At 45.5% G+C, this 27,948-nt stretch overlaps 2 protein-coding genes across 12 annotated transcripts in view; one reads left to right on the top strand and one right to left on the bottom strand.

Annotated features, from left to right (window-relative positions):
• Sgpl1 (sphingosine-1-phosphate lyase 1) overlaps nucleotides 1-18,275 on the top strand; it is a 45,455-nt gene extending 27,180 nt beyond the window's left edge. For 9 of the 10 annotated variants that reach the window (XM_087184721.1, XM_087184717.1, XM_087184718.1 and 6 more), the window contains 10 exons: nucleotides 722-798; nucleotides 2,689-2,817; nucleotides 7,344-7,432; nucleotides 9,002-9,107; nucleotides 9,771-9,869; nucleotides 10,537-10,686; nucleotides 12,221-12,459; nucleotides 12,882-13,028; nucleotides 14,178-14,298; nucleotides 14,839-18,275. In XM_087184721.1, the coding sequence (XP_087040847.1) occupies nucleotides 722-798; nucleotides 2,689-2,817; nucleotides 7,344-7,432; nucleotides 9,002-9,107; nucleotides 9,771-9,869; nucleotides 10,537-10,686; nucleotides 12,221-12,459; nucleotides 12,882-13,028; nucleotides 14,178-14,298; nucleotides 14,839-14,979 (1,298 nt within the window). In that variant the 3' untranslated portion in view covers nucleotides 14,980-18,275. The remainder of the gene's footprint in view (nucleotides 1-721; nucleotides 799-2,688; nucleotides 2,818-7,343; nucleotides 7,433-9,001; nucleotides 9,108-9,770; nucleotides 9,870-10,536; nucleotides 10,687-12,220; nucleotides 12,460-12,881; nucleotides 13,029-14,177; nucleotides 14,299-14,838) is intronic. The other variant, XM_087184722.1, reaches the window with a different exon arrangement.
• Nucleotides 30-26,879, bottom strand: Pcbd1 (pterin-4 alpha-carbinolamine dehydratase 1). 2 transcript variants are annotated; one of them, XM_087184729.1, is made up of 4 exons: nucleotides 26,646-26,865; nucleotides 24,190-24,321; nucleotides 23,587-23,667; nucleotides 30-386 (listed from the first exon to the last, which is right to left on the bottom strand). In XM_087184729.1, the coding sequence occupies exons 1-4, from the start codon at nucleotides 26,646-26,648 to the stop codon at nucleotides 351-353; spliced, it is 252 nt and encodes an 83-aa protein (XP_087040855.1). In that variant the 5' UTR covers nucleotides 26,649-26,865; the 3' UTR covers nucleotides 30-350. The 2 variants fall into 2 exon arrangements, with proteins under 2 accessions (XP_087040855.1, XP_004846274.1); XM_004846217.4 differs by lacking the exon at nucleotides 30-386 and adding an exon at nucleotides 22,244-22,771 and having other exon boundaries at nucleotides 26,646-26,879.
• Between the last annotated feature and the right edge of the window lie 1,069 nt (nucleotides 26,880-27,948).

The following is a 27,948-nucleotide window of genomic DNA, read 5'->3' as shown; positions in this document are numbered from 1 at the left end:
GCTGTGTTGCAGCAAAAAGACCCAAGACACCCACATAAACAGATTTATTGGTATAATGTAGAATATCTCTGTAGGAACAGCAGGGGCAGGATGTGGAAAGTCTGACCCCGTGTTCGGGTCAGGAGTCATTCTCAGCTTTCTCCCAGGAGTGACTGTGTGCCTGATCTTGAATGCTACGGCAAACCTTACTGGTCACGGGTGGCTACTTCTGTTTGGGGTTCCAGGCTTGGAAGGAGGAAGGGTCCTGAGACTGGGGTGCGCGTGGCTCATCCTTCATTGTGGCCTGTGCCCTGGCTCCAGCTCTGATGATAAGTGTATGAGGTCCCACACTTTGGTCTTGCTCTTTTCTGTCAGCTCTGCTCACAGTAGTTCCCATACTTCTGTGACTGGATGGGAAGGGAAAGAAGGAAAAGGTCACTTTAAAGTCATGCAAACGACAAAAAATAAGTGTTGGCAAAGGATAGTTTTTCTGCTGGGAGAATGCTGCTGAGGATGAGGACAGCATTATCACTGGACTGTTTTAGTTGCACCTCAGTGCTGTTAGTATCTTTTCACAGTTCCCATTAATTGACAGGCTTTATTTTGTGACAGTAGATTTTTATTGAAATTCTTTCTTGATTTAATATAAGATCTACATTGGATTCCTCTTCTGTGCCCAGAGCGGTTTCTTTGTATCTCCTCTGTCTCCCGGGTAACTGGGTGCCCTTGACTTTCTTTGCAGATGGTATCTGGCAAGAAGGGAAGGCCTCAGGAGCTGTGTACAGCGGGGAGGAGAAGCTCACGGAGCTGCTTGTGCAGGTGAATGCCAGGGCTTGAGGGATGCGTGCGGGCATTTTCCTAGTGTACTTGACCTCACTTTCCTCTTTCCTTTTGTCATCAGAACAACTTTGTTAAGGAAAGCTCATTGTTGAATAAAATCATAGAAGTTCAGAAAGGCTCTCTTCATCCTAACACGAGCACATAAGTACAATCCTGTCAGAGATGTTTTCTGGAAAAAATTAAAATGTTAAATTTCTAGGCTTTACAGAGGCCTTGTGGAGAAGGCATATTATTTGAGATTTGAGATTTTTATTGGTAGGACAATTATTTGGTAAGAAGAAACAAGATAGAGACACTCAGTCATAATTTCCTCAAATCATATGACCTGAAATGATTGTGGTCTCCCTCAGTGGACCCTTGACTTGTGAACTCAATTCGTTTGAGAGGGCTTTGTAACTCAGGTTGGTCAACTGAAGGCTCAGGCTCCTCTACACAGCCTTCAAAGTCTCCTATGTACAGGCAGATCACATTGTCCTTAGATACTGGCCCAGGGTTTCTCAACCCCACACAGGAAAGGATGTTACAATGTTCCTTCCAGAACTCTTTAAGGGTTAAATCTGTATCTGAGTCGTAACTCAAGACTTTGTAAGTTAAAACTAAAATTCCAGTCGTAACCCAAGTTGTTCATATGTCAGGCCAGTTGTAACTCCAAGATCCACTGTACTTTAGAGCATTCTCAGTCTTTGTTGACTTTAGAATGGTCTGTAGCTTCCTCCATTTCTGATCAAATTAAATTGTGTGTGTATGATGCTGGGGATTGAACCCAGTGTGTTGCACATGCTAGGGAAGTGCTTTACCCCAACCCTAATCAAATTTATTTATTTATTTATTTAAAAAAAAAATTCTACCACCTTATGTAAGTTGCTGTCTTAATGAGCAGGTTGCTTTATTTTGGTTTTTTTTGGTACCGGGGATGGAACTCGGGACCTTGTGTTTGGAAGGCAGGCACTGGAACCATTAAGCTAAATCCCCGGCCCCTCAAATCTATTTTTGAAACCCAGTTCATCACATAAAATTGGGGTTGGACTGATGATCTCTCAGGCCTTTGTGTTTGATTGTTAATTAAGAAGCTGCACACCTTACTGAGTGTTACAGTTTGCTTCTGTGCTTAAAGTCTTTTAATAGTTCCGCATTTTCTGTAGAGTAAAGCACAGGTTGTGATGTGGCAGGGAATGTGAGTCGCTTCATGAGTCAGCTCCTGCCTGCCGTTTAACCTCTAGGTTAACATCCCATGTGAATACTGAGCTCCTGTCTCTACTAAATGCCATGGTCCATCTTGTTTCCTTCCGCTCTTCATTCCTCCTGTTCCTCATGATGAATTCCTGTTCACCTCTCAGGATTCCACTTAACAGACCCCTCCAAGAGCAGTGAGCATGTTGTGTTATTCCCTCCTTGGAGTCTCTTAGTGCTATGCACGTATATCTGGTCTTGCACTCAGTACCACTAGCAGCCTTGTGCCAGGTACTCTAAGCAGTATTTTGCATGCAGTATGTCATTTACTTCTAGAAAACTCTGTAAGGTAAGTTGCATGATTATCCCTCTTTGCAGATGAGGAAACTAAGCCTCAGAGAGTTATTTGATGTACACAGCTAAAAACAATAGGCAGAGCTATGACATCAAATAAGATCTGTTGGTGTCTACTTTTAACTATATTTATACTTCTTCCCTTATCACATTGTAAAATAATTTATTTGTATGTCTGTCTCTTCCAGTATATTTTGACTTTCTTCAAGTTGAAGAACATATATTAGCTTTTCTAGCTTTCTAGCTTTGGGCCTGTTAACTTGAAACTTACATTTGGTGCATGAGTCGTTGTCCTCTGCACTGTAATAGCAGTCTTAACTCACATCTTCTTGCATTTCCTCATAGGCGTATGGAAATTTTGCATGGAGTAACCCACTGCATCCAGATATTTTCCCAGGACTACGCAAATTAGAGGCAGAAATTGTGAGGATGGCGTGTTCCTTGTTCAATGGGGGACCAGATTCTTGTGGATGTGTAAGTATATGCAGATAGCATCAAATAATCTTCTTAAGTTTAAAATGGTAGGGTTTATTACAATGTTTTTTGTTGTTGTTGTTCCGGGAATCGAACTTGGGATCTTGCGCTTGTGAGGCAGGCAGTGGAACCACTGAGCTAAATCTCCAGCCCAGAGGATTATAGGGTTTTGTGGGTTTTTTTTGGTTGTGGGGAAGGATTTATATATTTCTGGTTGAGGATATAGCTTAGTGGTAAAGTGCTTTCTTAGCATGCACAAGGCCCTGGATTCACTCTCATTTGTATATATAAAAAATAAAAGCTGGGTAAGGTGGCTCATGTCTGTCTTTAATCCCAGCTTCTCTAGAGATTGAGGCAATAGACTCAAATTTGAGGTCAGTTTGGGCAGCTTCAAACCTGTCTCAACAGTGGCTGGGGCTGTACCTCAGTGCTTTCTGGGTTCAATCCCCAGTAGTGCAAGTAAATAATATGATTATTGTGGAAAGATCTAGATTGAGTGTGATTTAAAAACTTAAACTTTTTTCTCTTTAAGTCAGTATTTTTATTCTCAGCAGTGTTCATTCGGTTTCTGGTGTATTTATTCTACTTTGGTACCATTTGCTACTTTGTATTTTTAGGTCTGTAGTCTTATTCTGTTGCTTCATTGTTCAGTCTTCGAATTCTTGTTTCCTCGAAAATCTAGAGTGAAAAACAGTTTTGAGGAATTGCCTTCTGTTCCTTAACTTGTTTCCCTCTGAGTTGGGCTTTTTTTTGAACGCTGCACACACCCTCTTCCCCCTCTCTTTTAGTCTTTTTGCACAGTTACTGTTTTCCTTATCTTGGCCCATCCTGGGGTGGCTCTTTCTAAACAGTCTATTTGTTCTGACCATAGTGACTGCTTGTCTGCCACCATTTGATTAGAGGCAGAATGTAGCTAAAGCTTTCTTCTGTTAGAATTTCTGCGTCTGTTCTTTAGAGGTTCTGTTAGTTTTCTTTCTGGCCAGTTGGAATAGATTAATACATTTTGAACTTAGATTCTTATTTTGTTTCATCCTGCATTCCTAAAGTTTTCATTCAAAGGGGCAGGCATGATGTTCTCTCTTCCCATTTTGCTAATTTTCCTTGGCAGCCATGTCCGCCACTCACTGATCAAAAGAGAAGGAAGATAAGGAAACCCTTTCTGTTTGCTTTCCTGAAGATTTTTGGGGACTATTAATGAGAGTTCTCAGGGTTTTTCTGACTCCCCAGTACCCCTGTTTTCCAGAGTAGGTTAAGAACTGTTTTACTGTGCTTCTGCTGCTTCTGTGTGAGAGAAATAAAATGAGCTGAGGGACAGAGCTGTTGGGCTGTCTTGAACAATGGTGAGAACAGAAACCAGGGGTTGGCTGGGTGAGGTTCGTAAGGGCTGGGGGGAGTGTGCTGGTGGCAGATGATTGGCTACGACTGGGGGCGAGGTGGGAAAAAGCAGGTCTTTTTTCTCTCTGGAGTGACTCCTTTCCTGTAGGAGGGGCCCATTTTAGGATGCAGGGTTGTCGGACCCATTTTATCTAGCAGAGAACTCTATCACTGTGCATTACTTTTTCTTTTCTTTTCTCTCTCATCTCCCTCCCTCCCCTCTCCCTCCCCCTCTCCTTTCTTCCCCCTCCCTCACCCTTCCTCCCTCCCTCCCTCCCTCCCTCCCTCCCTTCCTCCCTTCCTTCCTTTCTTCCTTCCTTTCTGTGTATTGAGATATGATCTTGCTAAGTTGCCTAGGCTCTCCTTGAACTTGAAATCCTTATGCCTCAGCCTCCCAAGTAGCTGGGATTACAGGTTTGTACCATTGAGCCTAGCTTGTCAACCCTTCCTCCCTTCTTTGCTTCCTCTTTCCTTTCCTACCTGCCTTCTTCTCTGCCCACTTGTCCCCCATCCCCTTCCTCCTTTATCCCCTTCTCCTGCCTTCCACTCCTCTCTCCCACTTCTCTTTCCTTTTCTTGATTTCCAGTATTTGAAGTTTATTGCATTATCTTCTTTTTTTAATTTGGTGGTTGTTACTACAGGTTTTGAGTCTTTTTGTGTGTTTAGTTTTTATTCATTCTCTCAGTTATTAAGGGAAAGGAACTCTGTGAAGGAGTTGTCTTCCATCTTAATACAGAAACCCAACCCTAGAGGCTTTTTGAGTTGCTGTAATTCAGTCATGTCTGTGGCATTATGACTTTCTTAATGGTGTGGCAAGGATCAGAAAATGTTAAAAGTCTGATAATATTTAGACTTCCATAAGAGAACTAGGTAGCTCTGGTATTATTTGAGTTTCTCTCTCCCTTTTGCTGTCTCCTTCCCTCCTCTTCTCCTTTAGGATCTATTTCAGTTTCTGTTTCTCTGAAGCTGCTTTTAGTGTAGACAGAGTTCAGCGTTTAGAGGTAAGATGCAAGAAGACCAGATATTCCTGACTAAGGGTCTCATTGTTTTTCAACATTAAAGGATCTTTCCTATTATTAACTTTATTTGCTTCAGTTACAGTGGATGAGAGGCAACAATGTTACTAAAAGAAAGTAGGTTCTCATGTGGAACTTTTTGGCTTGTGCAAACGCCAGCAGGTCCAAAAAGATCTGAAAGAAGATTTCTTAACTTTCCAAAATAAATGTTTAAGAGTTCATATGTGTGCTGGAAAAAGTCAAATAACATGCCAAGTAGTTAGCTGAAGATGCCACTTTCTTCACAGTTTCTGTCTTTCTTTAGGTATAAAGGGTGCAGAGAAGTGGAAGAGTTACAGCATTTTAAAACACACAATTTAGGGATCAGAATTTAAATTTAGAAGTAGAATTTAAGTATTCCTGCTTTTATAGTCAAAGTGCAGAGGTTTTTGCCCAGTAAAAATGATGTTGATTTAATTAGTTATTGGCCAGAAAGTAGGGAATAGGGCACATGAAGTGAGTAGCCAGGGCTTTGGAAATACTTTTGCTTAGGTCATTCCCAGATCTTAGTAAGAGATTGCTGAGCTGGAGACTTGGCTTTGCGGGTTCTTCCCATGTTTCCTTCACAGCTGGTTCAGCTCCTCATGTGACATTCTGAGGTCTTATGCCAGACCACAGGACTTGGTGCTGATTTGTAGAGCCGATCTCAACTGTAAGCACTTTGTCTTTCCTGACAAAGAAATGCAGAGACCTACAAACAAGTTATCTTGTGGATGAGGGTCACATGTTTCATGTCAACTTTATGAGTCAAAACTTAACTTTTCTGAGTAATTGTCCATATAACTCCTGACCACAATGGTTCCGTATCCAATGGTATTTTTGTCCTGTATTTGGCTATGAGGAAAGTTTAATAACCACTGTCTCTCATTCCATCTCATTTTATGCTTCACTAATTACCAAAACATAAAATGTTTTACTTTTTATCACCAGGTATTAATAGGTGACATTGAATGAATTGCTTAGGGACTTGGTTTTCTCTTCTTTGAGAAGAATAAACGTAATGTTATTTGAATCTTCAGAAATGGTAAATTTAAAAGGATGTCCTGTTAACTCAGTGTTGATAGCCTTTTGTTTTCTTTGGAATTAATTCATCCTCAGATGTTATCAAAAGATAGCCAAGCGGGCCAGGGATTTAGCTCAGTGGTTTCGCCACCTGCTGTGCAAGCCCAAGGACCCGAGTTCGATCCCTGGTGCAGGAAAAAAAAAAAGATAACCAAGCATCCGCGACATGCTCGTGTTGGTCATGGTTTACTGATCAAATCAAACAGCAAGAAATGTTGACTGAGGATCTATTAGTTGTCTGCTACTAGGCTAAGTGCTAGGAATGTTGTCACAAACAGACTGGCTTCTGCGTTTGTGAGTGTAGTCTAGTGAGGGAAATGGGATGACTGAAAAGACTTCTGTGTCTTCGTTTGAACTCCGGCAAAAAAAATTTGTCTATTAGAAATTTGTATAAGGCTGAGCCTACCTTTAGAAAAACTTTTACTTCATTTAAAAAATAAGAATTTTTGCTTTGCTTCCAGATAACTAACTTATAAATAGAAACTTCTGCTTTTTTCTGTCTTTCATATTTGTCAAAACCACAAGTTCACTTTGGAAAGTCTGAATGTCTCTCTCTGATCTAATGTTTCACACAGTTTACTAGAATTGTAACCTCACAATTTGACGTTCTTTGACATGCACTCTAAAATAAAATCAGTCCTCGACTGGGGATGTAGCTCAACAGCTAAGCATGCCCCAGCACTGAAAAAAAAAGTAACTTTGCTACTTTTGAGTGGTATGAAGTGCCTTTTCCTAACTGAAAATTGTTGAATACAAAAATGTACACACAGTTGTGATCTGGGCAAATGTGCATTTGTCCAGACAATGCTGATCCCTTGTTCATTCTTCTCATTTTCATTATTCTTCTGAACGAAAGATTGGGCTTAGCAACAAAGCCAAGTTTTCTTTCTGGAAGACATAGCAGTATCTGCCCTGCAGCATACATCCAGGTCCTCATTCTCTCAGTTTCAGACACTGGCAAGATCAAGGCAGATAATACATGCCGATATCTATCACTAACTCACCACTCTACATGGCATCTCTTTTTTATTTTAGGTGACCTCCGGGGGGACAGAAAGCATCCTGATGGCCTGCAAAGCTTATCGGGACCTGGCCTTAGAGAAGGGGATCAAAACTCCCGAAATGTATGCATGACCGTTTCCGCCTTTGAGGTTGTCCATTTGGGGTACTGCTGTGTGGAACTGGGCCTAATAATCTGCTTCCCTGGTTCTTCTCTTCCTCAGCCCTTGCTGTTCTCTTTCCCCTGCTCTGGTCCCTCTGCGCTTCTTAACCTTTCACTTCAGCAGAATTCTAAGTGGATAGGCCACTTACCCTCGTGGACCATTTCCAACCCTGGCTATTTATATGTAGTGTGTACTACAAGCAGGGATGAGATTATCTTTCCAGAAGTAACAGAGTTAGAGGACTATGTTATGTCTTTGTGTCTTGTGATTGTTTTTTTTTTTTCCTTTTTTGGTTTTTCGAGATAGGGACTCGCTATGTAGTTCAGGCTGGCCTTGAACTCAGAGCGATCAATCACCTGCCTCAGTCTCTTGATTGCTGGGATTTTAGGTGTGCACCACCACTCCGGGCTTGTGATTTTGTTTGTTTTGTTTTTTCCTTTTGGTACCAGGGATCGAACTTGGGACCTTGAGTTTGCAAGGCAGGTGCAGGAGCCACTGAGCTAAATCCCCGGCCCCAGCATGTGATTTTTAAAAAGATTATTATAAGTTATCTGGAGCCTAAGGAAAACTATAGTTATCTTTAGTTCAGTGAGTTTCTTAACTATTGTGTGCTGTATTGGGGTATTCCCTGAGAAAATTTCAGTCTGAGGGCCGTTTGAAGGGGGGAATAGTTTAAAAATCTCTTTTGAGATTTGAGATTGTTGCTTCCTATGGACATAGTTTTGGTGGTTGGTTGCATTTTCTTCTCTAGACCGTCTCCTGTACAGTGTGCTTACACTACACCTTTCGGGTTAATGGTTTTCTACAGCCGTCAGTGACTAAGGTGTTTTAGTGGCTTATGGCCTCAGGCTGGGACTCATACTTAGCCTACGAGAAGAAATCAGTCTATCATTTTTGCTTCCTATATAAATGTTTGGTGCTTGGAACTTAAAATAGAGATTTTTTTACCCTTAAAAGGAACAGAGTCATTATAAGTAATTGAGGGAAGTATGAAAGCAAGTATGTACCTGAGATTCTGTTTCCTTTTTCCACACTATTTGAAATACTGCTTCCAAGTGTGTAGAAGAATTGTGGATTTTAGTTTCTCCTAGACTCATGATCTTTCAGAGTTGGAGGGGCCCACTGACCTGATGCTTGAGCGCTGCCAAGCACCCCCATGTTCCTGTTGGAACATGTATTGTGTCAGAAAGTGCTACCGTATGCTGCTGTGATCCGTTCCCCTGTCCCTGGACTTTATACCAAAGTCAGACCTAATTTATGTTTTGGAGCCCTCCAGATTGAATTACATCTGAGTTCTTGTTCCTGTTGCCCAAATGATTTCCTAAATAGTAGGGAGAAATTTTCTACAGAAAGTTAGCTGGCTTCTTTTTATTTACAGTTAGAAAAGAAAATGATGTGAACACTTACAATAATTTGAGGAAAAATAATCAGAAGTTTACTCCTGAAGGTTTAGATGAGCTGTTAACTTTATACTTTTCTTGAGTCCACTTTTGGTCTGAGTTCATTATTCTCCTCTTCCCCATCATCTAGAGTGGTTCCCGTAAGTGCCCATGCTGCATTTGACAAAGCAGCCAGTTATTTTGGGATGAAGATGGTGCGGGTCCCACTGAACAAGATGATGGAGGTGAATGTGCGGGTAGGTTCTCTGGAGGAAGAGAGAGGGAAGGTGCGCCATATTGACCTTTCCCGTCACACGTGGGTGTGCTCCACTGCCATGAACCGTAGCAGCCAGATCATGTAGCCCCTGACTTGGGATGTTAAAGATCTGTTTTTACTTTCAGTACACCATCACTTTTTCCCCCCATGTATAAAATGAGCATTAATGAACTTGCTCTGAGACTCAACTGTGGTTTTGATTGACCTGAATTAATACCACTGTTATAATAGTAATTGTTTTTATGCCTCACATTTTTGCAGAAGAACTTTGTAGTTTCAGTATTACCAGAGCTTGTCGACCCTGTTAACATTATTGCATTTCACAGATGAGATTAAGCCATCTACTTAGGGTCTCAGTGCTAGTAGGTTGAGTCTTATATTTGGCTCTTGCCACTTAGCTCAGTAGTGCTGCTCAGCCCCCGCCCACTGGTTGTATTGTTCTTATTTTATGGTTTGTTTCCATGAAGGAGCCTGTCTAGAGCATCTGTGTCCTGCCCTGTGGTGAGGTGGTCTTCTCCTAGGCTCCTGTGATAGAGTGGATCTGGAACTCTTAAATTAGTGGCCCTGACTGCTCTCAGGAAGCAGAAGAGAAGAATAACTGTGACCTAGATTCTCATTTTTCTCCTTTGAACTTAATCCCTAGGCAATGAGAAGAGCCATCTCCAAGAACACTGCTATGCTCGTCTGCTCTGCGCCACAGTTTCCTCATGGTGTGATAGATCCTATCCCAGAAGTGGCCAAGGTGATGAGAGAATTGGCCCACCCTGGCAGTCAGAATGAGATTTTAAAATAGAATCTAATAGTGCAGTACCTGGCAAATAGAAGCAGTTTTGAATTTTAGGTTTAACCATAGCAGTGAAGAACAGCTCTCATCACCCCTAGGGTAAGGCCTGCAACCCTGTTAGAGCCTTTGAAAGTCACTAGCTTGTGCTTTGGGAGAGAGATAATATGAGACCAAGTCTTGTCTTTTAAGTAGGTATTCTGAAATGGTATTGACTTTTAGGTTCAGATCAGAAGTACTGTGTATTTTGGAATGTGCCACCTGCAGGATGCTCCACGGCACTCCCCCCACTCCTTGCAGGGACTCACACAGGACCTTTCCCTCCACCATGGCTGCCTGCATCAGAGCTCTACTCACTACCCGCTTGATAGTGCAGGGAATTTGAGGTCATGCACATTTAAATAAACTAGATAGCATAACATAGATGGATTATTTTGAAGGCTAAATACAATTGAAGGAAAAACTTTCTTAGGAATGTCAAAAATAGCCAGTTTTTAACACATGGGAGTTACAGTTCAGAATAGCTTTGTGTTGATAGCCAGCCAGCATTTCCGCCCATGTCCTGCAAAGTTTTTATTATAGGGCTGTTAAATGAAATTCTCTTTTGTCCCTTGTTTTTTTGAACTAGCTGGCCATCAAATACAAAATACCTCTTCATGTAGATGCCTGTCTGGGGGGTTTCCTTATCGTCTTTATGGAGAAAGCAGGATACCCACTGGAGAAACCATTCGATTTCCGGGTAGAAGGTGTAACCAGTATTTCGGCTGATACCCATAAGGTAAGCTAAGGAGGAGACAAAATGCCAACAATTGGTTATTTTAACTGTAGCCCACAAGAAAATTGGCTAAAGCATTACCTTTTCCCCAAAGTATAAAATTAAATCTGGGTTTTTTTCTCCTGAATCATCAGCTATTTAGATGGGATATGGTGGTAATAGTGAAAAGGAGGCTATTAATTTCATCTCATTGGCTGCAGAAATCTCCCAGTCAGACTGATGGTGTTGACCTGAGGCCTGCCAGTCTAAGGTCTTTACAACAAAGTCTAAAGCCTGAGCTTGTTGAGGTGGCTGGGAAGAAGTTGAGGATTGATCTTGGAATTCGAGCAGCTATTGATACCACTGCTTCTTTGCTGCTGGGGCCCCCGAGCCTGAGTGAGTCCTTTGGGAAAGGAAGCCCCTGTGCTCAGGAATGTTTGCCTTACAGCATCCGAAATGTCTGTGCCCGCCACCACTGATGGACTGAGATGAAGTCCAGATCAGTTGGAAACGCTTTTGAAAATATATCCACATAAAGAAGTAGTACTAGAAGCCTCAGGAATGTGTGCCTTCTTTTGTTTTTGAGGTACTGGGCATTGAACGCAGGTCCTTTGCATTGACCTGTATCCCCAGCCCACTTCATTTTGTGACAGGGTCTCACTGGGTTGCTTAGGCTGGGCTTGAACTTGTGATCCTCTTGCCTCAGCGTCTCAGAGTGCTGGGGTCACAGGAATGCATTACCGTGCTTGGCTATGTGCACTTGTTTGATTGTATTTTCAGAATTTCTTTTAAGCTAGAGCCAAGACTTGTTTTTTAAACTAAATGATCAGGGCCGGGGATTTAGCTCAGTGGTTCTCCCATCTGCCTCGCAAGCACAAGGTCCCAAGTTCAATCCCTGGCACCAAAAAACAAACAACAACAAAAAAAGTGTATGCTTAAACTCTAAATGATCTATAATAATTTTTTATTCAGAATCTATTTTGCCTTGCCACCCAGATAGCTCTTGTGCCCTTTTCCCTTAACCATCCATGTCTGTGTGGGTCTAGGAATGAAATTATAGTTCATGTTAGCTTCAGTTAGAGTTGATTAGGAGGCCCATTTTCTGTGAGGGAAACCAACTGTACAGTATATCTTCAAGCTGGATGAAGTTGTTTTTGGATTCTGAGCACCCTAATATTCTTACAAAGATGTGTAATACTAAGCAGAAAAGATAGGAAGGGGTCACACTGTGATGTTAGTTGTTCCTGGTGGCTTGGATTCCATTCTTTCTAGGCTTGCAGGCTTTCCACCCTGACTTACCAACTCCAGAGAAAGATTTTAAATAAAGAAAAGCTCACATTGGATGAGAGAGGAGGGGAACCATTACTGAACAAGATGCTATTCTTCCTGAGCCTCAGAGTCCTTACCCATGACAGAGTTAGATCTAAACTCCATCCCTTAAGTTCCACCAAGATCTAATAAGAAGAAAACACCACCAAGATCTAATAAGTAAATGGCATGCTCTGGGCCAGGGCCTGCCAGACAGAGCCACATTCTCACCTGTCTGGTTCTCTCCCAGTATGGCTACGCCCCCAAAGGCTCGTCCGTGGTGTTGTACCGTAACAAGAAATACAGGAAGTACCAGTTCTTCATTACTACAGATTGGCCAGGTGGCATCTACGCTTCCCCAAGCATTGCAGGCTCACGGCCTGGTGGCATCATTGCAGCCTGTTGGGCCACCTTGATGCACTTCGGTGAAAACGGCTATGTTGAAGCCACCAAACAGATCATCAAAACTGCTCGCTTCCTCCGATCTGAGTATGTATGGAAGACGGGAGTTCTGGTTTGGCTCTTGCTTTTTCCACTAGTCAGCCTTTCAAGGCATCTGCTTGGCTGCACACTCATAACCCTAGCCCATTTGCTATCTCCTGAGAGACCAAGGGTTTAGGACAGTGGCCTAGGAGTTGGTGTAGGCAGGAAGAGAAAGTTCCCTTCTCTGCAGGGGACTCAGGAGTTGGGTAGACGTGTAGAAGCCAGTGGTTCTGATTCGTTAGGTCTAGTTGGAGTTTGGGCCTTGGGATATTTCTAATGTCTGTCCATCCTAGCCTTCTTAGTGTTGAAGTTGAGAAGACAAAACCTCAGAAGGGTAGATTGGTTTTAAGGAAGGTTAGATTCAGATTAAAGGGATGTTGACTAGAGGAACAGATGTGGCTGAATTTCCTTTCTGTTTGTGTTTTCAGACTGGAAAATATTAAAGGCATCTTCATTTTCGGGGATCCTCAGTTGTCAGTCATTTCTCTGGGCTCCCATGATTTTGACATTTACCGGCTATCAAACTTGATGACTGCTAAGGGGTGGAACTTGAACCAGTTGCAGTTTCCACCCAGGTATGCTTGAAGGAGCCCCTTTTCCGTCTGTCCATAGCTTTGCAGAACTTGGGGAGCTAGGTAACCTGATGCAGATTTTACCTGGTAGAACCCAGCTCTTGAGTAGCAACTGTATTTGTAAGATTTCTCTTCCCACCTGGAATATTTAGATGTAAAGAGCAAGACCATTCACTTTCACCTCTGGCAGAATGAAGTGCCAGCCTCCTGAGACAAGTGCTTATTTATGAGGTTTCTTCCCCATTCTCTATCTTCTATAACTCTCCAATCCGTCTTCTACACAGCCATCCAATTGCTCATATAAGGTACTTGTTACCTGGGTAATATTTAATTCAAAACCCTCAAGAGAGGCCGGGCGTGGTGGCGCATGCCTGTAATCCCAGCACTTGGGAGGCTGAGGCAGGAGGAACGCTGTGAGTTCAAGGCCACCCTGGGCTACATAGGGAGACCCTGTCTCAAAAAAACAAGGGCCGGGGATTTAGCTCAGTAGTTTCGCCGCCTGCTGCACAAGCATAAGGACCCGAGTTCGATCCCCGGTACCAAAACAAAACAAATCTATAAGAGGGTGCTTGCTTGAGAGTTCAGGCCTGCTGCTGGGTTTTTCAGTATGCTTTTCTAACTGAATTTTCTAAGGTGCCCTAAAATCCTCCACTCTAGCAGAGTGGGGCAGTTCAGTGTGTTTTATATAACAGCTTACCTTTGCATAAATTGCTGCTATTGCCAACCCCACCTGGACTTTCCCTTACCCTCTTCACAATTCTCTGTATTCCATCTTCTCTCCAGGTGAATTTGTTTCTTCATTGCCTTCAAGTCCTTCAAGGCCCCAGCCGCATGGCCATCTCTCCATGAGGGCTTATCGTCTAAGACAAAAGCATCCCATTGGTGGTCACATGGTTGAAGGAATTGTGATTGGCAGTTATGAGGGGTGGGACAAAAAAAAAAGTCAGCTGTGTTCATTCTCTTAGCTGGTTCCTGATCATGCTGAGAAGCCTGATACCTGCCCATGCTTGGCAAAACCAGTATTGGAGAGTCCTGATTCCAAGAACTGGAACAGTAGAGATAATCTGAAGAGGCAGCCAGTAAATGGGGAACTGCTTTATTTTAAAATACTTTCTGTTTTCAAGCCTTATCTCTCTCTTTCTTCTGCCGTAGCATTCATATCTGCATCACATTAGTACATACCCGGAAGCGAGTGGCAATCCAGTTCTTAAAGGACGTCCGGGAATCTGTCACCCAAATCATGAAGAACTGCAAAGCAAAGGTCACAGGAATGGTAAAGATACTTGGAGATTTTTTTACCCCCTTGGAAATTGAGGTGTTGTTGTGGGAGTTTGAAAACATCAGACAATTTGGAGGCTGTTCTTTCCTGAGCCCATTATCTACACCTCTCTCTTTGTTAATTCATTGTTGCTACTGACCCCTGCCTCACCCATTCCTAGGGTTAACGGGCATGTCAGATGAGATCTACTGTATATAAACCACCTTGTGAATTTGAAACTGCTATCCAAAAGTAGGTGGTAGCGTACATTTGAAAAGAAATTTTTGACATAGAAAAAACTGTAAACATTTTTTCTGGGTTTTTTTTTCTCAGCATTTATAGAATAGTTCCTTTATAGAGAGAAAGGCAGACTGGAAAGTACCTGTGAAAACTGCTGTGCCAGCTGTTTTTCTAATAGAATAAGACCTGGAGTGGGAATGGGCAGAGGGTGTTGCACTTAGAAAGCTAGGACTGGGGGAGGAGGGGATCATAACCACAGCTGTATCCTTGTTTCTGTGCTCATCATCACTAATGTATCCTTGATTGGCTTTGTAGGGTGCCATCTATGGCATGTCCCAGACAATCATTGACAGGAACCTGGTTGCAGAAATCTCCTCAGTCTTCTTGGACAGCTTGTACAGTACGGACACTGTAACCCAGGGCAGCCAGATGAATGGTTCTCCGAAACCTCGCTGAGCTTGGGGCTTTTCTAGGCCATCTCAGAGGGCTCCTGGCCTTCAGAAGGTTCTCCAGGTATGGAACAAGCCACCCACAACTTCGACAACTGGACTTGCTCCATAGAGCACAAAGATAGGCTGTGTGACAGCTTGAGCCTCAGGATTCTTACTCCTCCTCTTGTTACCTTTTGTGGTTTTAAATTTGAAGGCCTTGAAGGATTCTACTGCATAATGAACCTGCCCTTGTTATAAATGTAGCAGTAGGAATTGTTTTAACCATTTCCTCTCTAACTTCTCTTGTCTTTTTGTTCACTTAATCATTGTGTGGTGGCTCTGACTTGTAGCGAAGCTATGAGATCACAGAGGGTTTGCTACCCAAGGCAGAGGTTTTAGCTAACCAGGTGGTAGGAGGCATTTATGTAATAACATTTCCTGGGGTGGGCCTTTGGTGCATCCTAGGTAGGAGGCTTTTTCAGGCCTGTGCTTAGATAGGTCAGTTGTCTCTTAAGTCACTTTCACTGCAGCTTGCTCTGTTTTTCCAGGGCACAGGTTGTCCATGTTGTACCCTGTGACGTGGGGGAGCACGTCTGCTCAGTAGCCCATGGCAGGGTTGGTTGGTAGTGCTCCAGTGGCCCTCGTCTGTGCTTGCAGGCCCCATTTGATACTCATTGCTACTGTCTTTGGAGGTACTTATTTGAAATGATGCTCCCATTATCTTGTTGTTTCCATAGAATAGGATGAGAACATGGTTTTCAGAGGATTTAGGGCCTTCTGGCTTTTGTGCTGCCTCCTTGAATTGTCAGTGGCCAGAGCATACTGAGCCTTCTCCTGGACCTATGATGAACAGACACCAGACCCTTTTCTGTGCTTCCTGAATGTCAGTGTAGGTGAGCACCAGCTTCAAATATGTGTCACCAGAGTTGGCGGTGGTCCTCTGCTCCCCATTGCCTTAACTCGTGTAATGAGAGTATGTCTGCTGAAGGAAGAGCTCAGAGCACCTCCACAAGTTGCCTTCACTTACCCTAGGTGGGTATGAGGAGAGTGCAGGGAACATTTTCCCTGCATTTGTGTGTTCTTCCTGCCCATTCCCCTTTGCTCAGTTTCCAGAGGTACTTTGGCAGTTTAGCCTCAGCTACTGGACACTCCTCAGCCCTAGCTGAAAGGGAGCAGTGTAGGATTAGATAAATATCTGGGAATGGATAGTATGTCAGCAAGCAGACATTATGGCCCTGGGCCTGGGATTCCTTCATAAAACCTAGTTCCTGGGGTGGTGCAGGGACAGGACAAAATCCTGCACCCTCTTCCCACTCTCTTCTTCATTTCTGGGGGCCTTGATCTACGCCAAGCCACTGTCCTGCTCTAGTGACATACCATGTGCCTTTCTCCTAACGGTGAGCTCTTCCTATCTGGACCCTGGGGAAGTGGACCAGACTTTGAGGTTTCTGTGTGGGTTGGAGGGAACTTAGAACAAGTGAGGAGGAAATTTGCTCCCTTCCCCTTCTCAGGGACTCCTGAACATGCAGCCTCTGCAGATGCTATCATCTGGCCCCCTCACGGGAATGCTGGCTGGGAGAGCCATGGGCACTAGGTTTTCCCTCAGGCTTCTTAGCATGTCTGCTGCAAGTTTCTTTAGCATTGTACTTCTTAGGCAGTAGCTGATCAGCTGGCCATGTCACTGCAGAGCTCATGTGGTGCGTGCATGCATGTGTGCATCTCTCTTGTTCAGCAATGGTCAATGTATGTGTGTCAGGGAGAGGCTGAGATCTTTAAGACACAAGAATCATATGGCTTCCTTCAGTTGCTGGACTGGCAGACACCTTGAGAGAGAAGCTGTCATCTAAACTGTGAAAAAATTGTCTCTGGTCTCCGGTGCATCATGTTGGAAGAGGCCTAGAGACCCAGAGTCACCAGCAGGCACCAGAATGGCTACCAGCCACTAAAATAGAAGTCTGTGCCCTACAGTCTCCCCAGGACCAGACCCTGAGCCCCCTCACTTCCTCTGTCCTGTGACTGCATTAGTGCCAGGGCCTGATGGTGTTCTCAAAGGGACCTACAATAGCCACTTTAATTTCTGATTAAGAGTCTTAGTTTGATTTAATGTTTCTGAAGGCTTTTCATTTTATGTGCATTTGTGTGTGAAAGCACAAAATAACTGTTCTGTGCCAGATAGGTAGGGTTCTTAATGGTATGATGTTGCTAGCAGATGTCAGATTGGGTTCTACACCCCATTTTATACTTGGAAAATGGTACTTGCCTCTTTTAAATCTTTTCTCTTAACTTCCTCCTCCCCATCTGCATGCTCCTTTCCTAATTGCACCAATAATCTCTTTAAAAGGAATTAAATAATTAAATGTCCCAAACTCTACTCATTGTGGATGGTTGCATTCGTTTACTTGGGCTGCCGATGAGAGATCGCCCCCTGCTGGGAGAATCTTGTGTGACCATTGATGCTAGGACTGACAGCCCCAAGCCATCTGCAGTCCAGCTCATCTCCAAGCATGTCAGTAGGTAGTTGATCAATCTCTACACCCAGGAGTGGTCAGGTGGCTATTTAGACTGGAATTCAAGGTTTTAGTTCCCCAGAAAAGGGCCCCTGTCTTACATTTCTGCCATCTTCTGCTGGATTAAGCCATCTGAGTAGGTTCCAGCCAGCCTGGCCTGTGGCTCTGTCTGACCAAAGGATACTGACTTCAAGCCCAGCCTTTGGGTGGTGCCAGGTAGAGCTCCTCAGATGATCTTCACATGCATAACTGCTGGGCATCTTGTTTTATTCTGAATAAGAAAGACAAGGCTCCCCACATGGTTAGTCAGGATCTGAGAGCTGTCATGCAGGTAACCTGCTTTTTATTCTGGCTTTCAGGCTTTGCTAGAAAGTAGGCAAGGAATGCTGTCTTTGCTTTGTTTCCTGCCAGATGGCCTGGTGCCCTGAGCACCTGCACACCCTGAGAAAGAGAGGCCAGCATGTGCTTGCACTGGGAGGCTGGGCTGACCTGACAGGTAGTACTTGGGGTGCTGGTGGCTGCCACTCCTGCTGTCAGCCCCTTTGCCTTCTCTGTGGGCTCTTGGCAGCACTGACCATTCAGCTGGACCCAGCTTGGCAGAAGTAATGACTGAGACCTAATTTGATAGCCACCAACTCTAGCCCACGTGGGCAAAAGTCAGGCTTAGACAACCTTTTCTTGCTTTGAAGCCTTAATGGCCTTGCTTCCACTAAGGCTTCTGTCATTGTCATAATCTCTTCTCTGCTTAATATCCTACCCAATAATTACAGTTATTTGGATTTATTTTAGAATAAAGTTATTTATTTTTGAAAAAGCATCGCTCATGTCTTTGTCCCACATAAAAGTGTCTCATACAAATGCCAAGGCTGGCATTTTTCACTGATTCATGATAAGCAGCAGAGGCAGGAAAGCAATATGACAGGATAGTTGTTACCTCCATGTCTGGTGTCTTGTGTTCCCTAATCCTCAGTTTTTAGACCAGAATACACTTAAAACAATTTAAATTAGAAGTGGAGCAGGTGAGAGAGCACTGAGTTTTTTGGACTTGGCATTAAGCTCTGTAGAAAAATTGCCATCAGCATAAGTATTGAGTATCTTTTACCAGCATATGGGCTAGGCTGGGGTCCTGCCAACCCTCTTGACAATATGCTTATTTCTCAGCCATCAGCCCCTGCCTCTTTTTTAAGGCCTTTGAGGGATCACCTCAGCCCAGCTGGCTGGTCTGTGGCCTTGCAAGATGCCTTCTCCTGGTGAGCCATTGCAAGTCACCTCCAGGCCCAGGAAGGGCTTAAGGCTAACAGTCATTGGTGAGAGCTGCTGGGAGAAGAGGTTCCTGTCTGCCTCGAGGACATGTGAGGTAGCATGTGTGTGGCACTCATATGGGGTAGAGCAGAGACTGCTCTCTGCTCGCTCTTCCCAGTCCCACGCATCTGTGGGGGGAAGGCTTCTGTCCCAGAGCTGCTGGCTCAGGCCGAGTTGTGCAAAGCAGTCTGACTGCTCGGATGGATTGAAGCCTGCCAGTCCCTTCCTGTGCTTCTGTCCTTTCTCTGTTCACAGAGTAAAAACAGGTGAGGCAAAGACCTTTGCTAAGATTCTGAGAACAGCAGTCACCATCGGGATTAGAAATCTCCCTTCTGATGTTTAGGCCTGTGTATTAATCAGCATTCTCCAGAGAAACAGCCAATACATATGCAAAGGAAGAGAGGACTTGTAAGGAATTGGCTCATGGGACTGGTCCCCAAGATCTCTCTGCACTTGGCAAGCTAGAGACCCAGGAGAGCCCATGGTGTAATTCCAGTCCAGGCGCCTGCATCTTGCAGACCTATAAAGTGTGGGTGTCTTTATTTTCAATCTGAAGGCCGGAAGAAACATAACTTAGCTCAGGGCAGTCAGGCAGGAGTTTGCTGTTCAAGGGAGGGCTAGCCCTTTTGTTCTGTGCAGGCCTTCGACTGACTGAACGAGGCCCACCAACATTAGGGAGGGCAGTCTGCTTTACTAGGTACCAATTCATGTTAATCTCATCCAGAAATTTTCACACTGACACCTCCAGAATAATGTTTGACCAAATATCTGGTCACTCACAGCCCAGTCAAGTTGACACATAAAATTAGTTTTAACTGTGCCAAGTATGGTGGTGCATGCCTGTAATCCCCTCCCCAAAAATTGTCACTACATGAAGAAAAGAATACAGCCACACACTCCCTTTCTAGATATAGGTCTTATGCCCTGTGTGCCTTTACCTGTGTTCATGATGCCTTCTCAGCCATCTTTGCTGATCAAGAATTTTTTTTTTGAGACAGGGTCTTGCTATATAGTTCAGGCTGGCCTTGAACTCCCTATGTATCCCAGGTTAGCCTGCAACTTTGTGGCTTTCCTCCTGCCTCAGCCTCCTGACTGCTGGGACTACAGGTGTGTGCCACCACACCCGGCTGCCTCTCAAGAATCCTACTGAGGTCTTTGAGGTATAACTCAGAATCTCCCTTGTCACACAAATCCCTGTTTCTCACCCTGCCATTGCCATTTTAATTCATCCTGCCTAATAAAAGCTAATGGATTTCCTGTTGGATTCCCAGATGAGCTCCCTCCCTTTCCCTCAGTACTTGGAATAACGCCTTGTATAGAGTAAGTGCTTTCATTTTTTTACTTGCTTGATTGGTTTTATTTAGTCGTTCACAAACATACACACTGCTGGAAAGGATGCCATGACTTAAGGTTGGACTGTGAAGTGACATGATCCAATTCTCCTTTGAGTTGATCGTCTGAGTCTGATTGTAACTCGACAGCCGTACCACCCTGCACACCCCTGATCTCGTCTGATTGTAACCCAAACATTCCATTGGAAAATTTACAGGCAACGCATGTATGCCAAATGAAAATGCAGTTGCAGATATGCCAAAAAATTGATAATTGAAACAACCTATCTCAAACGCCTGTGTCAAAACAAAGAAGGCTGCATAATTTCCACTGTTCTCAGGACTGGTTAGCCAGTTTGTCAAAAAACATAGTATCTGTCATAACTTGAACTTACCATAATTTACATTTCACTTTGTACACTAATAAGGTTTGAAATACAGCACAAATAATTTGACTTTCACCTTGATGACACGTTTATCCTATTTAAATGAGTAGTCCAATTTTTAAAAATGCTAACCTGGTGAATTTTTTATCTTCAGTTTCCTTGATTCCATAAATGATGATAGCATTTTGCAGTTCACAAAATCTGTTCAGCATTTTACTCCAGCTTGGCCACCTCACTTCAAAAGAGTAAATGATGTCCTTATAATCAGCATCCTTACTCTTAAGGAACTCGTGGAATTGGCAGTAATTCGATCCGTAGGGCCTTATGAAATTCACAGCTTTGATGATGACTTGCATAACATCCTTTTTTTGTTGTTTTGAGATAAGGTCCCGCGCTACATAGGTCAGGCTGGTCTTGAACTCACTGTTTGAACTCACAGAGATCCTCCTGCCTCAGCAGCACCCCCCCCCCCAGTATTGGGATTACAGGTGGGCACTACCACGCCCTGCTCCCATAACACCCACTTATAAAGCTTTCTCACATGAATTTCTTTGATGTATGATGCAGCACTATTTCATTAAATGTGACTTGCCAGCAGCAATTGCATCATGTATTAATTTATAAATCCCTTTTTTTTTGAGACAGGGTCTCACTATAACCCAGGCTGGCCTTGAATTTGTGGTGATCTTCCTGCCTCAGCCTCCCAAGTGCTGAGGTTACAGGCACGCACCACCACAACTACTTTATTTTTTAAAATTTTTAAAATATTTTTTGGTACTGGGGATCAAACTTGGGTCCTTGTGCTTGCGCAGCAGGAGGCGAAACCACTGAGCTAAATCCCCGGCCCAAACACAACTACTTTAAATCCTTCATCATTACCAACCCTCACAGGGTACCACTATGGCTATATCTGATATGTTCACAAAGTTTAAAGAAAAATCAGTTATTTTTACTGCTTTATACAGATGAAGAGATTTCGCTTTTTTTTTTTTTTTTTTTGGTACAGGGGATCTAACTCGAGACCTTGCGCTTGTCAGGCAGGCAGCGGAACCACTGAGCTAAATCCCCGGCCTAGCTGTGTCTTTTAATGGCACTAAAGCCATTTCTTCAGTGACATATTCATAATCAATACTGCTAACTTCAAATGGCAAGTTGAATCATGTCTGTTACATCAGCACTTTCACCTGTTAGCAAAGAATGAAGTTTGAAATTGGCAGCTTTACTCTTAAATTTTTTTCAGTAGATTTCCCCATTTTCTCACTTCATCTGGCTATAGTCTGGTGAGGCAAACTGATTTAGAAAAATTAAGCACGGTGCCTTATTTCACTCGACAAAAGAGCATTCCTATTTTTCACGGAAGACTTCCTTCTTCCATGATTTTTCTTTTTTTCAGGCTCTGTTTTCTTTTGAGATGATGAAGCTGTGCTTCCTTAGGATGAGAGGCGCAGGACAAAGCTTCGGTGGCACACATCCGGGGCCAGGCTGCGAGGGCACCAATGTGAAGTGCTGTCATTTAGATGCCTGTTGGCCAGAGTGTAGCTCAGTAGCAGTGCTTGCCTAGCATGTGCAAGACCCTGGGTCCAGTCCTCAGTAACACACACACACACACACACACACACACACACACACACACACACACACACACACACACACACACACACACACACACACACACACACACACACACACACACACAGCTAATTACATGCCTGTTGACTAACTTGCGTTGATCTGTGGGAAAGAAGTTTCTAGAGCTTGAGACCTGTGATACAGTAGTTTTATTGGTGACATAAAAGCACAGGTTTCTGAGACATGGGGTGGGATTTGCGTTAGGGTCCTGGGTTCTAAGACAGGACTTTATTTCACCCTTCACAGCTGCTTGGGAATTGAATTAGCAAGACCCCGCCAGGAAAGAACACCATTCAGAATGCCAGTAAGTTCCAAAGAAAGGCAAAGCTTATTCAAAACAGTAGAAATAACAAAGCCCCAAGGATGAAGAAAGTGGCTGAGGGAGAAGGGCTCAGTTGCTGGCGTTGGCGGTGATGCTGGTATTTACAGCAAGGACTCACCCTTAAATGGAGGCAATAGGGTCAACAAGGCAGTTCTGACTGCAGGGTCGGGGGAGGGCTCAGCTCCCTCCCTGCCTGCAGTTCTGCCACCCCCTCCCCTGGGAATGCAAAGAAGGGCCGGGCCTATGTCATGGACACTGCTACTTGTTCGATGAAGCTGGCCAGGTTTATATCCCGTTCTGAAAGGCCCGCACATTCATGGGTGCTCAGGGTGATGTGCACCTGAAACAAAACCAGAAGTTCAGGGCCTGCCGACTACCGACTTTGCAGAAGAGTGGCAGAGAATCGCTAGCTATTAGGCTCTGCTCCAGGAAGAGCTCCAGAATAGCAGATGGTCACTGACAGTAGCTGATCACTGGGATCTCTGCTGGGGATGGTAGCTGGTCACCACTATGGTACCCTCTAGGGAACAGTAGCTGGTTGCCACCATCTGTCCTGGGGACTGTTTACCTGACAGGTCTGCATCTACTGTGCCTCCCCTTGATGTGACGTCAGATGTCAAGAGTAACCTGAAAACTAAAGGCAAACCCCAAAACCACTGCTGGCTGCTAACCACTGTCTATTTACAGATAGCGTCTTCCACTCTTAACATTCTTATAAACAGTCCAGCAGAGCTCCTGGCACGTGGCAGGCATTTAATGACTGTTCCTCAATTCACTGAGCAGACAATCTGTTTGCTATGCATAGATATTCTGAGTTCCCAGTTTATTCCTATTTCATTCTTCCCTACCTGCGGAAAGATTAAAGCCATTTAGAGCTATTAACAATGAATAAGTATGTCCTGTTCCAACAGCATTGCCTGTCTTGGCTTTTGACTTCTTAGTGTCTACTGTAAGTCCACATATCTCACAGTGTTTTAATTTGTATTTTCTTAGTTTGTAGTGAGACTGCCAATTTGGGAGCGGTGTTTATGTTGAGTCAAAGGAGATAAACAGAATGAGCAAGTGAGGCAGGCCCGCAGCGGAGCCTTCCGAGTGAGTCACAGTTCTCAGAACTGGCCTGGGGCAGAGGACAAGAGGGCGCCTGGCCCCACTCACCTTGTTGTATACATTAAACCATTCAGGATGGTGGTCCAGCTTTTCAGCCTGCAGAGCCACTCTGGTCATGAAGCCAAAAGCCTGTTGGAGTGAAGCAAGAGCCAACTTAGTGTTCTGAGGAAAAGATGCTGGGGTACCTTTTTATGGCCATTATAAGCCCCAGGTGCAGGAGGATGGACTTCCTTCCTCCAGGCACAGTCCCTGGCTCTAGTCCTTTCCCCAGGGAACTCCCTGTCCTGAGGCTTGAGTTAGAGGTTAGCAGGAAGGATGTCTGGTTACTAGGATCAGCAGCAAAGTGAAGAGCACAGGAGGTTAGTCTGCCAACCTTTTGGCTATTACAATGTCACTAGATGTACATCCATTTGCTACCTGAAGTATGTCCTCTGAGGATTGTTCCTAAAAGTTCCAGGTAGGGAGGGCCCCAGGCCCATCTCCCTGACACTTCCCAGTTATCCAGGGAAGTGAATTTCCCACTGGCATAGCACCCACATAGACTGGATTAGTGTGGTCAGCTGGGCTTGACCAGCAGGTCTTGAAGCAGGGGAACAAGTCCACAGGGCATCCCCCACCCCAGGCTGGCATGCTGTCCCCTCCTCTACATACCCTGTTGAAATCTTTGAAGTGGAACTGCTTGAAGATGGCATCTCGGCCTTCTAGCTCATTCCACCCCACAGCCCTCAGGTTGGGCAACAGCTGATCCCTCTCTTCAGCACTCAGCCTGTGTGCTTTGCCAGCCTAGAAAAGGAGAAGCACATGGGCCCAGGGCATTTCCTTTTATAGGTCAAAACAGAGCCCCAAGCCCTTGGGGGAATTTAGCCAGCTGAGCTGCTATAACAGTCACAGGTGACCTATCAAAGAGCAGTGGGTCTTTAAGCAACAGACCAGGAGCTCCAACGTGACCTGTTCACCAGTAGGCTTTCAAGTCTTGGGTTTTACACTCCCCTTGGAGAAAGAAAACCCTAAAGGAAGTGTAATGCCAATCACTGGGACAGAAGCCCCACCAAAGCCTCACAGAGGGCCCCCCAAATAAAATCAATGAAGTAAAAGCAAAATCCAGCCCAGATCTAATGTATTACAACCCACCCTCTCAGGAAGTGTCACAAGCATGCAAGCTCTCTGACTATGCTCTAGTGTAACCTCTCCACCCCATGCCTGACAGTAACCTTCAGGTGTACCGAAGAGAAGCTGAGGCCATCAGCAGGGACATGACCCATCTGGTGTTCTCTTGCTCACCCCTCATCAGTGACACTCAGGCAGGTTCTCAGAGCATGGTCTCTGTGTCTGCGTCCCTGGGCAAGGCCAAAGGCCCAGCATTTATTTCAGGTTTCCAGGTGACTGAGTCACACTGCTGTTGACAGCCACTGGCACTACCTTCCCTATATCCTCAACTGTAGCCACTGCCCTGAGTGGCCAGGCCTAGGCTGTTGGACTTTCTGTCTCCTGGCAGGTTGGGGAGCTGAGCAGTAACTGGTCCAAGGGCAAATGGCAGCCCCAGTACCCCATGCAATTTGTTTGCAATGCCAGGTGCCCTCAAAGCAGCTGAAAGTGGTGTGGTTCTGGCTGTGTATGGACCCTCACAGGAGTCAAGGAAGCAAGGGTCAGTCCTGTTCTCTGGGGAGATCCAGGTGGAGGAGATGAAGGGACAGATCCAAGAGCATGGACTTCAAGACAGAACCATGGAAGGGCAATGGGGACACAGTGCTGAATTTGAAACCAATCAGGTCTTGGAAAGCGCATGCAGGAGGCAAATTTAGTCTTTATGAAGCAGCCCAACAGACTGGACGCCCTGGGCTGAGTAGCAGGACTGTGGCACTCACCTCTCTCGCTTTGTGGGTAGAGGGACAAGAACCTCTGCCTTACAGATCCTCAAGGGGTGCCCCAGGGACACTTTAGTGAACAGCATGGTATTAAGCAAATGTCATTTGCATTTCTAAAATCACAAGGAGACTTGTGAGGGCCTGCAGCATGGGATAGCAGAAGCCCTGCAGAGCTCTGTGAAGTCCGCTTTCCCTCCTGACAACCAGAGCTCCCTCTCTGAACTGACAGGGCTTAGTTCCTCTCCAGTCCTGAGTCCTGGTGGCTGCAGAGGTGGCAGCAGAGATCCACACCACCGGCCAACATACAGGTCTCTTTTCAGAGCTGGCCAGTTCCGGTGGCTGCCGGGTCCCTGTATCCAGGCAACCACCTGTCAGCCAAGGCATCAAGAAGCACTATTTTCTCGGGTCCCAAAGGGGTGGGTGGGTACAGGTGAACTGGGGGTGGATACAGGTGAGCTGGGGGTGGGAGGTGGGCTCCATTTTCTCTTTAGCGTCCTCTAGAGCTTCTTCTGTCCCAGGCCTGGGGCCTGAAGGACAAACCCTCTGAGCTCTGGGGTCAGAGGGGGAGGGGGCCCTGTTTGCTCAATAAATCACCATCAGGCCCAGGTCTGTCTCTGGGGGAGTATGCAGAAGGGTTATTCATTACCCAAGCCCGAATCTTTGGGGCCTCAGTGTCCCTCCCCAGGCCCTAGATGTCCAAACTCCATCCTGTCCCTGACTGCTCCCAATCACTCCCCAGGACCTGAAGTGTCTGTTTGCTGAAGCTCCGCGGCCTAGCGGGCCGGCCGCAGCTCGGCCTGGAGGGGCGATCCTGAGCCATCAGCGCCCCCCTGCGGACCACAGACTCCATGGAGGGGAAGGGGTGGGGTCTAAAGGCCAGGACAGCATTCGGTGGGTGCAGAGGGCGGGGTCCCAGGCAGACCCTGCACCCAAATGCAATCCCGAGGGGGCAGTGCCCAGCACCCCCGGCGACTCACGCTTTCGGGCTCCCGTCGTCCGCCCGGCACCCCGCCGATCGCTGAACCCGCCCCTGTGCGGCGGCCGAGTGAGCCCTGGCCCAGGAGTCACACGCAGCGCGGCTCCCGCCGGGCCGGGCCGCCCGTCACCGCCCCTCTCCGGCCTAGGTTGCCCCAGGCACCGTCGGCCGGCCGAGGGGCCGACACAGGGGGTTCAAAGGGACCCCCTCACCTCCCTCCCGCTGCGCCCCGCTACCCGGCCCCCGCGGCGTCCAGCCCGGCTCACCATGTCTGCGTGCACGAGCAGCAGGTGGCGGCGCGGGGAAGGCGCGGCCGGGCGCTAGGGGCCCGCTCCGGGGCGGGGCCGTGCTCGGCTGAGCTCGGGCCGCCCTCGGCTAATGATTAACTGCGGCCAGCGCTGCTCGGCTCCGGGCCTTCCAGCACTTTCGTCGGCACCCAGAGCCGCCCTGCGTGTGGGAGCCGGGCTGGAGCGTGCGGGCTGCCAATGAGCGCTTCTGCCTGGCCGCTTTCCCGTTGGGGGACTCTGGGCGCCAGATGACAGGACCTTTTCTTTTTAAAAAGCATTCCGATATAACTGACATACAGTAAATTGCGCTTATTTAAAGAGTGCAACTTGACATATGTTTTCCCCGTGAAACCATTCACGACGGCCAAGATTATGAACATATCCATCAACCCTAAAAGCCTCCTTGTCACTTGGTAATCTCTCCTTCCCTAGGTTCCGCTCCCAGGCAACCAGGGATCCGCTCTGAGTTACTTCAGAGCAGTTTACATTTTGTAGGACTATTCAGGGTATTTGGAGGTTTGTCCATGGTTGCATTATCAGTAGTGCCCTGCTTCTATTGCTAAGTAGAGTGTATTTACTAGTATTAATTTGTATGGATATTACCACAGGTAGTTCTGCAGTTCACTGTGGATGGACATTTTTGACCGTTGCTTCCAGTTACGTAAATAAAGTTTTAGGGCCGGGGTTTAGCTCAGTGGTTCCACCGCCTGCCTCCCAAGCGCAAGGTCCTGAGTTCGATCCCCGGTACCAAAAATATGTAAATAAATAAAGCTTTAGAAGGATCCATGTACAAGACTGTGTGTGGGTACGTTTTTGTCACCAGGAAAGCTAGACCCAGATGCTGGTGATACTGGCCCCTCTTCTCCTCCTCCTAGGTTCTTTGTGCCATTGAAGAAAGAATTCAGTCCACACATAGACCATCATGCAGGAGTAAAGGCAGAATTTATTGTAAAGCAGATCCAGAGAGAAAGTCACAAAGACATTTAAGAGTTATTCCTAGGACTCAGGAATTATAATGCTTATTGACATTTTTCTTAGAAGTTACTTTGGAATTGCAAAATATCTGTCTTTTTTAGATGGTCAGTGTTCCCTTAATCATGTAAGAAATTTAGGAAAGATAAATTCGAATGAAATCAGATCTCAGCCCAAGATGGGAGGATCTTTAAAGAACGTTTCCTTTTCAGATATCACTGGGCCATAAGCCATGGCAACCAGGAATACTGTATGCCATGTTCTAGAAACAGAGGCCCTGTGCTTCAGGTAGAGACCTAATAAATGATTA

This window comes from Heterocephalus glaber, unplaced genomic scaffold, assembly GCF_053883595.1.
Source record: "Heterocephalus glaber isolate CG9 unplaced genomic scaffold, H.glaber_assembly_v1.0 deba00001497, whole genome shotgun sequence".
NCBI classification, from domain to species: Eukaryota; Metazoa; Chordata; class Mammalia; order Rodentia; family Bathyergidae; genus Heterocephalus; species Heterocephalus glaber.
This window is presented reverse-complemented; position numbering and strand designations above follow the sequence as displayed.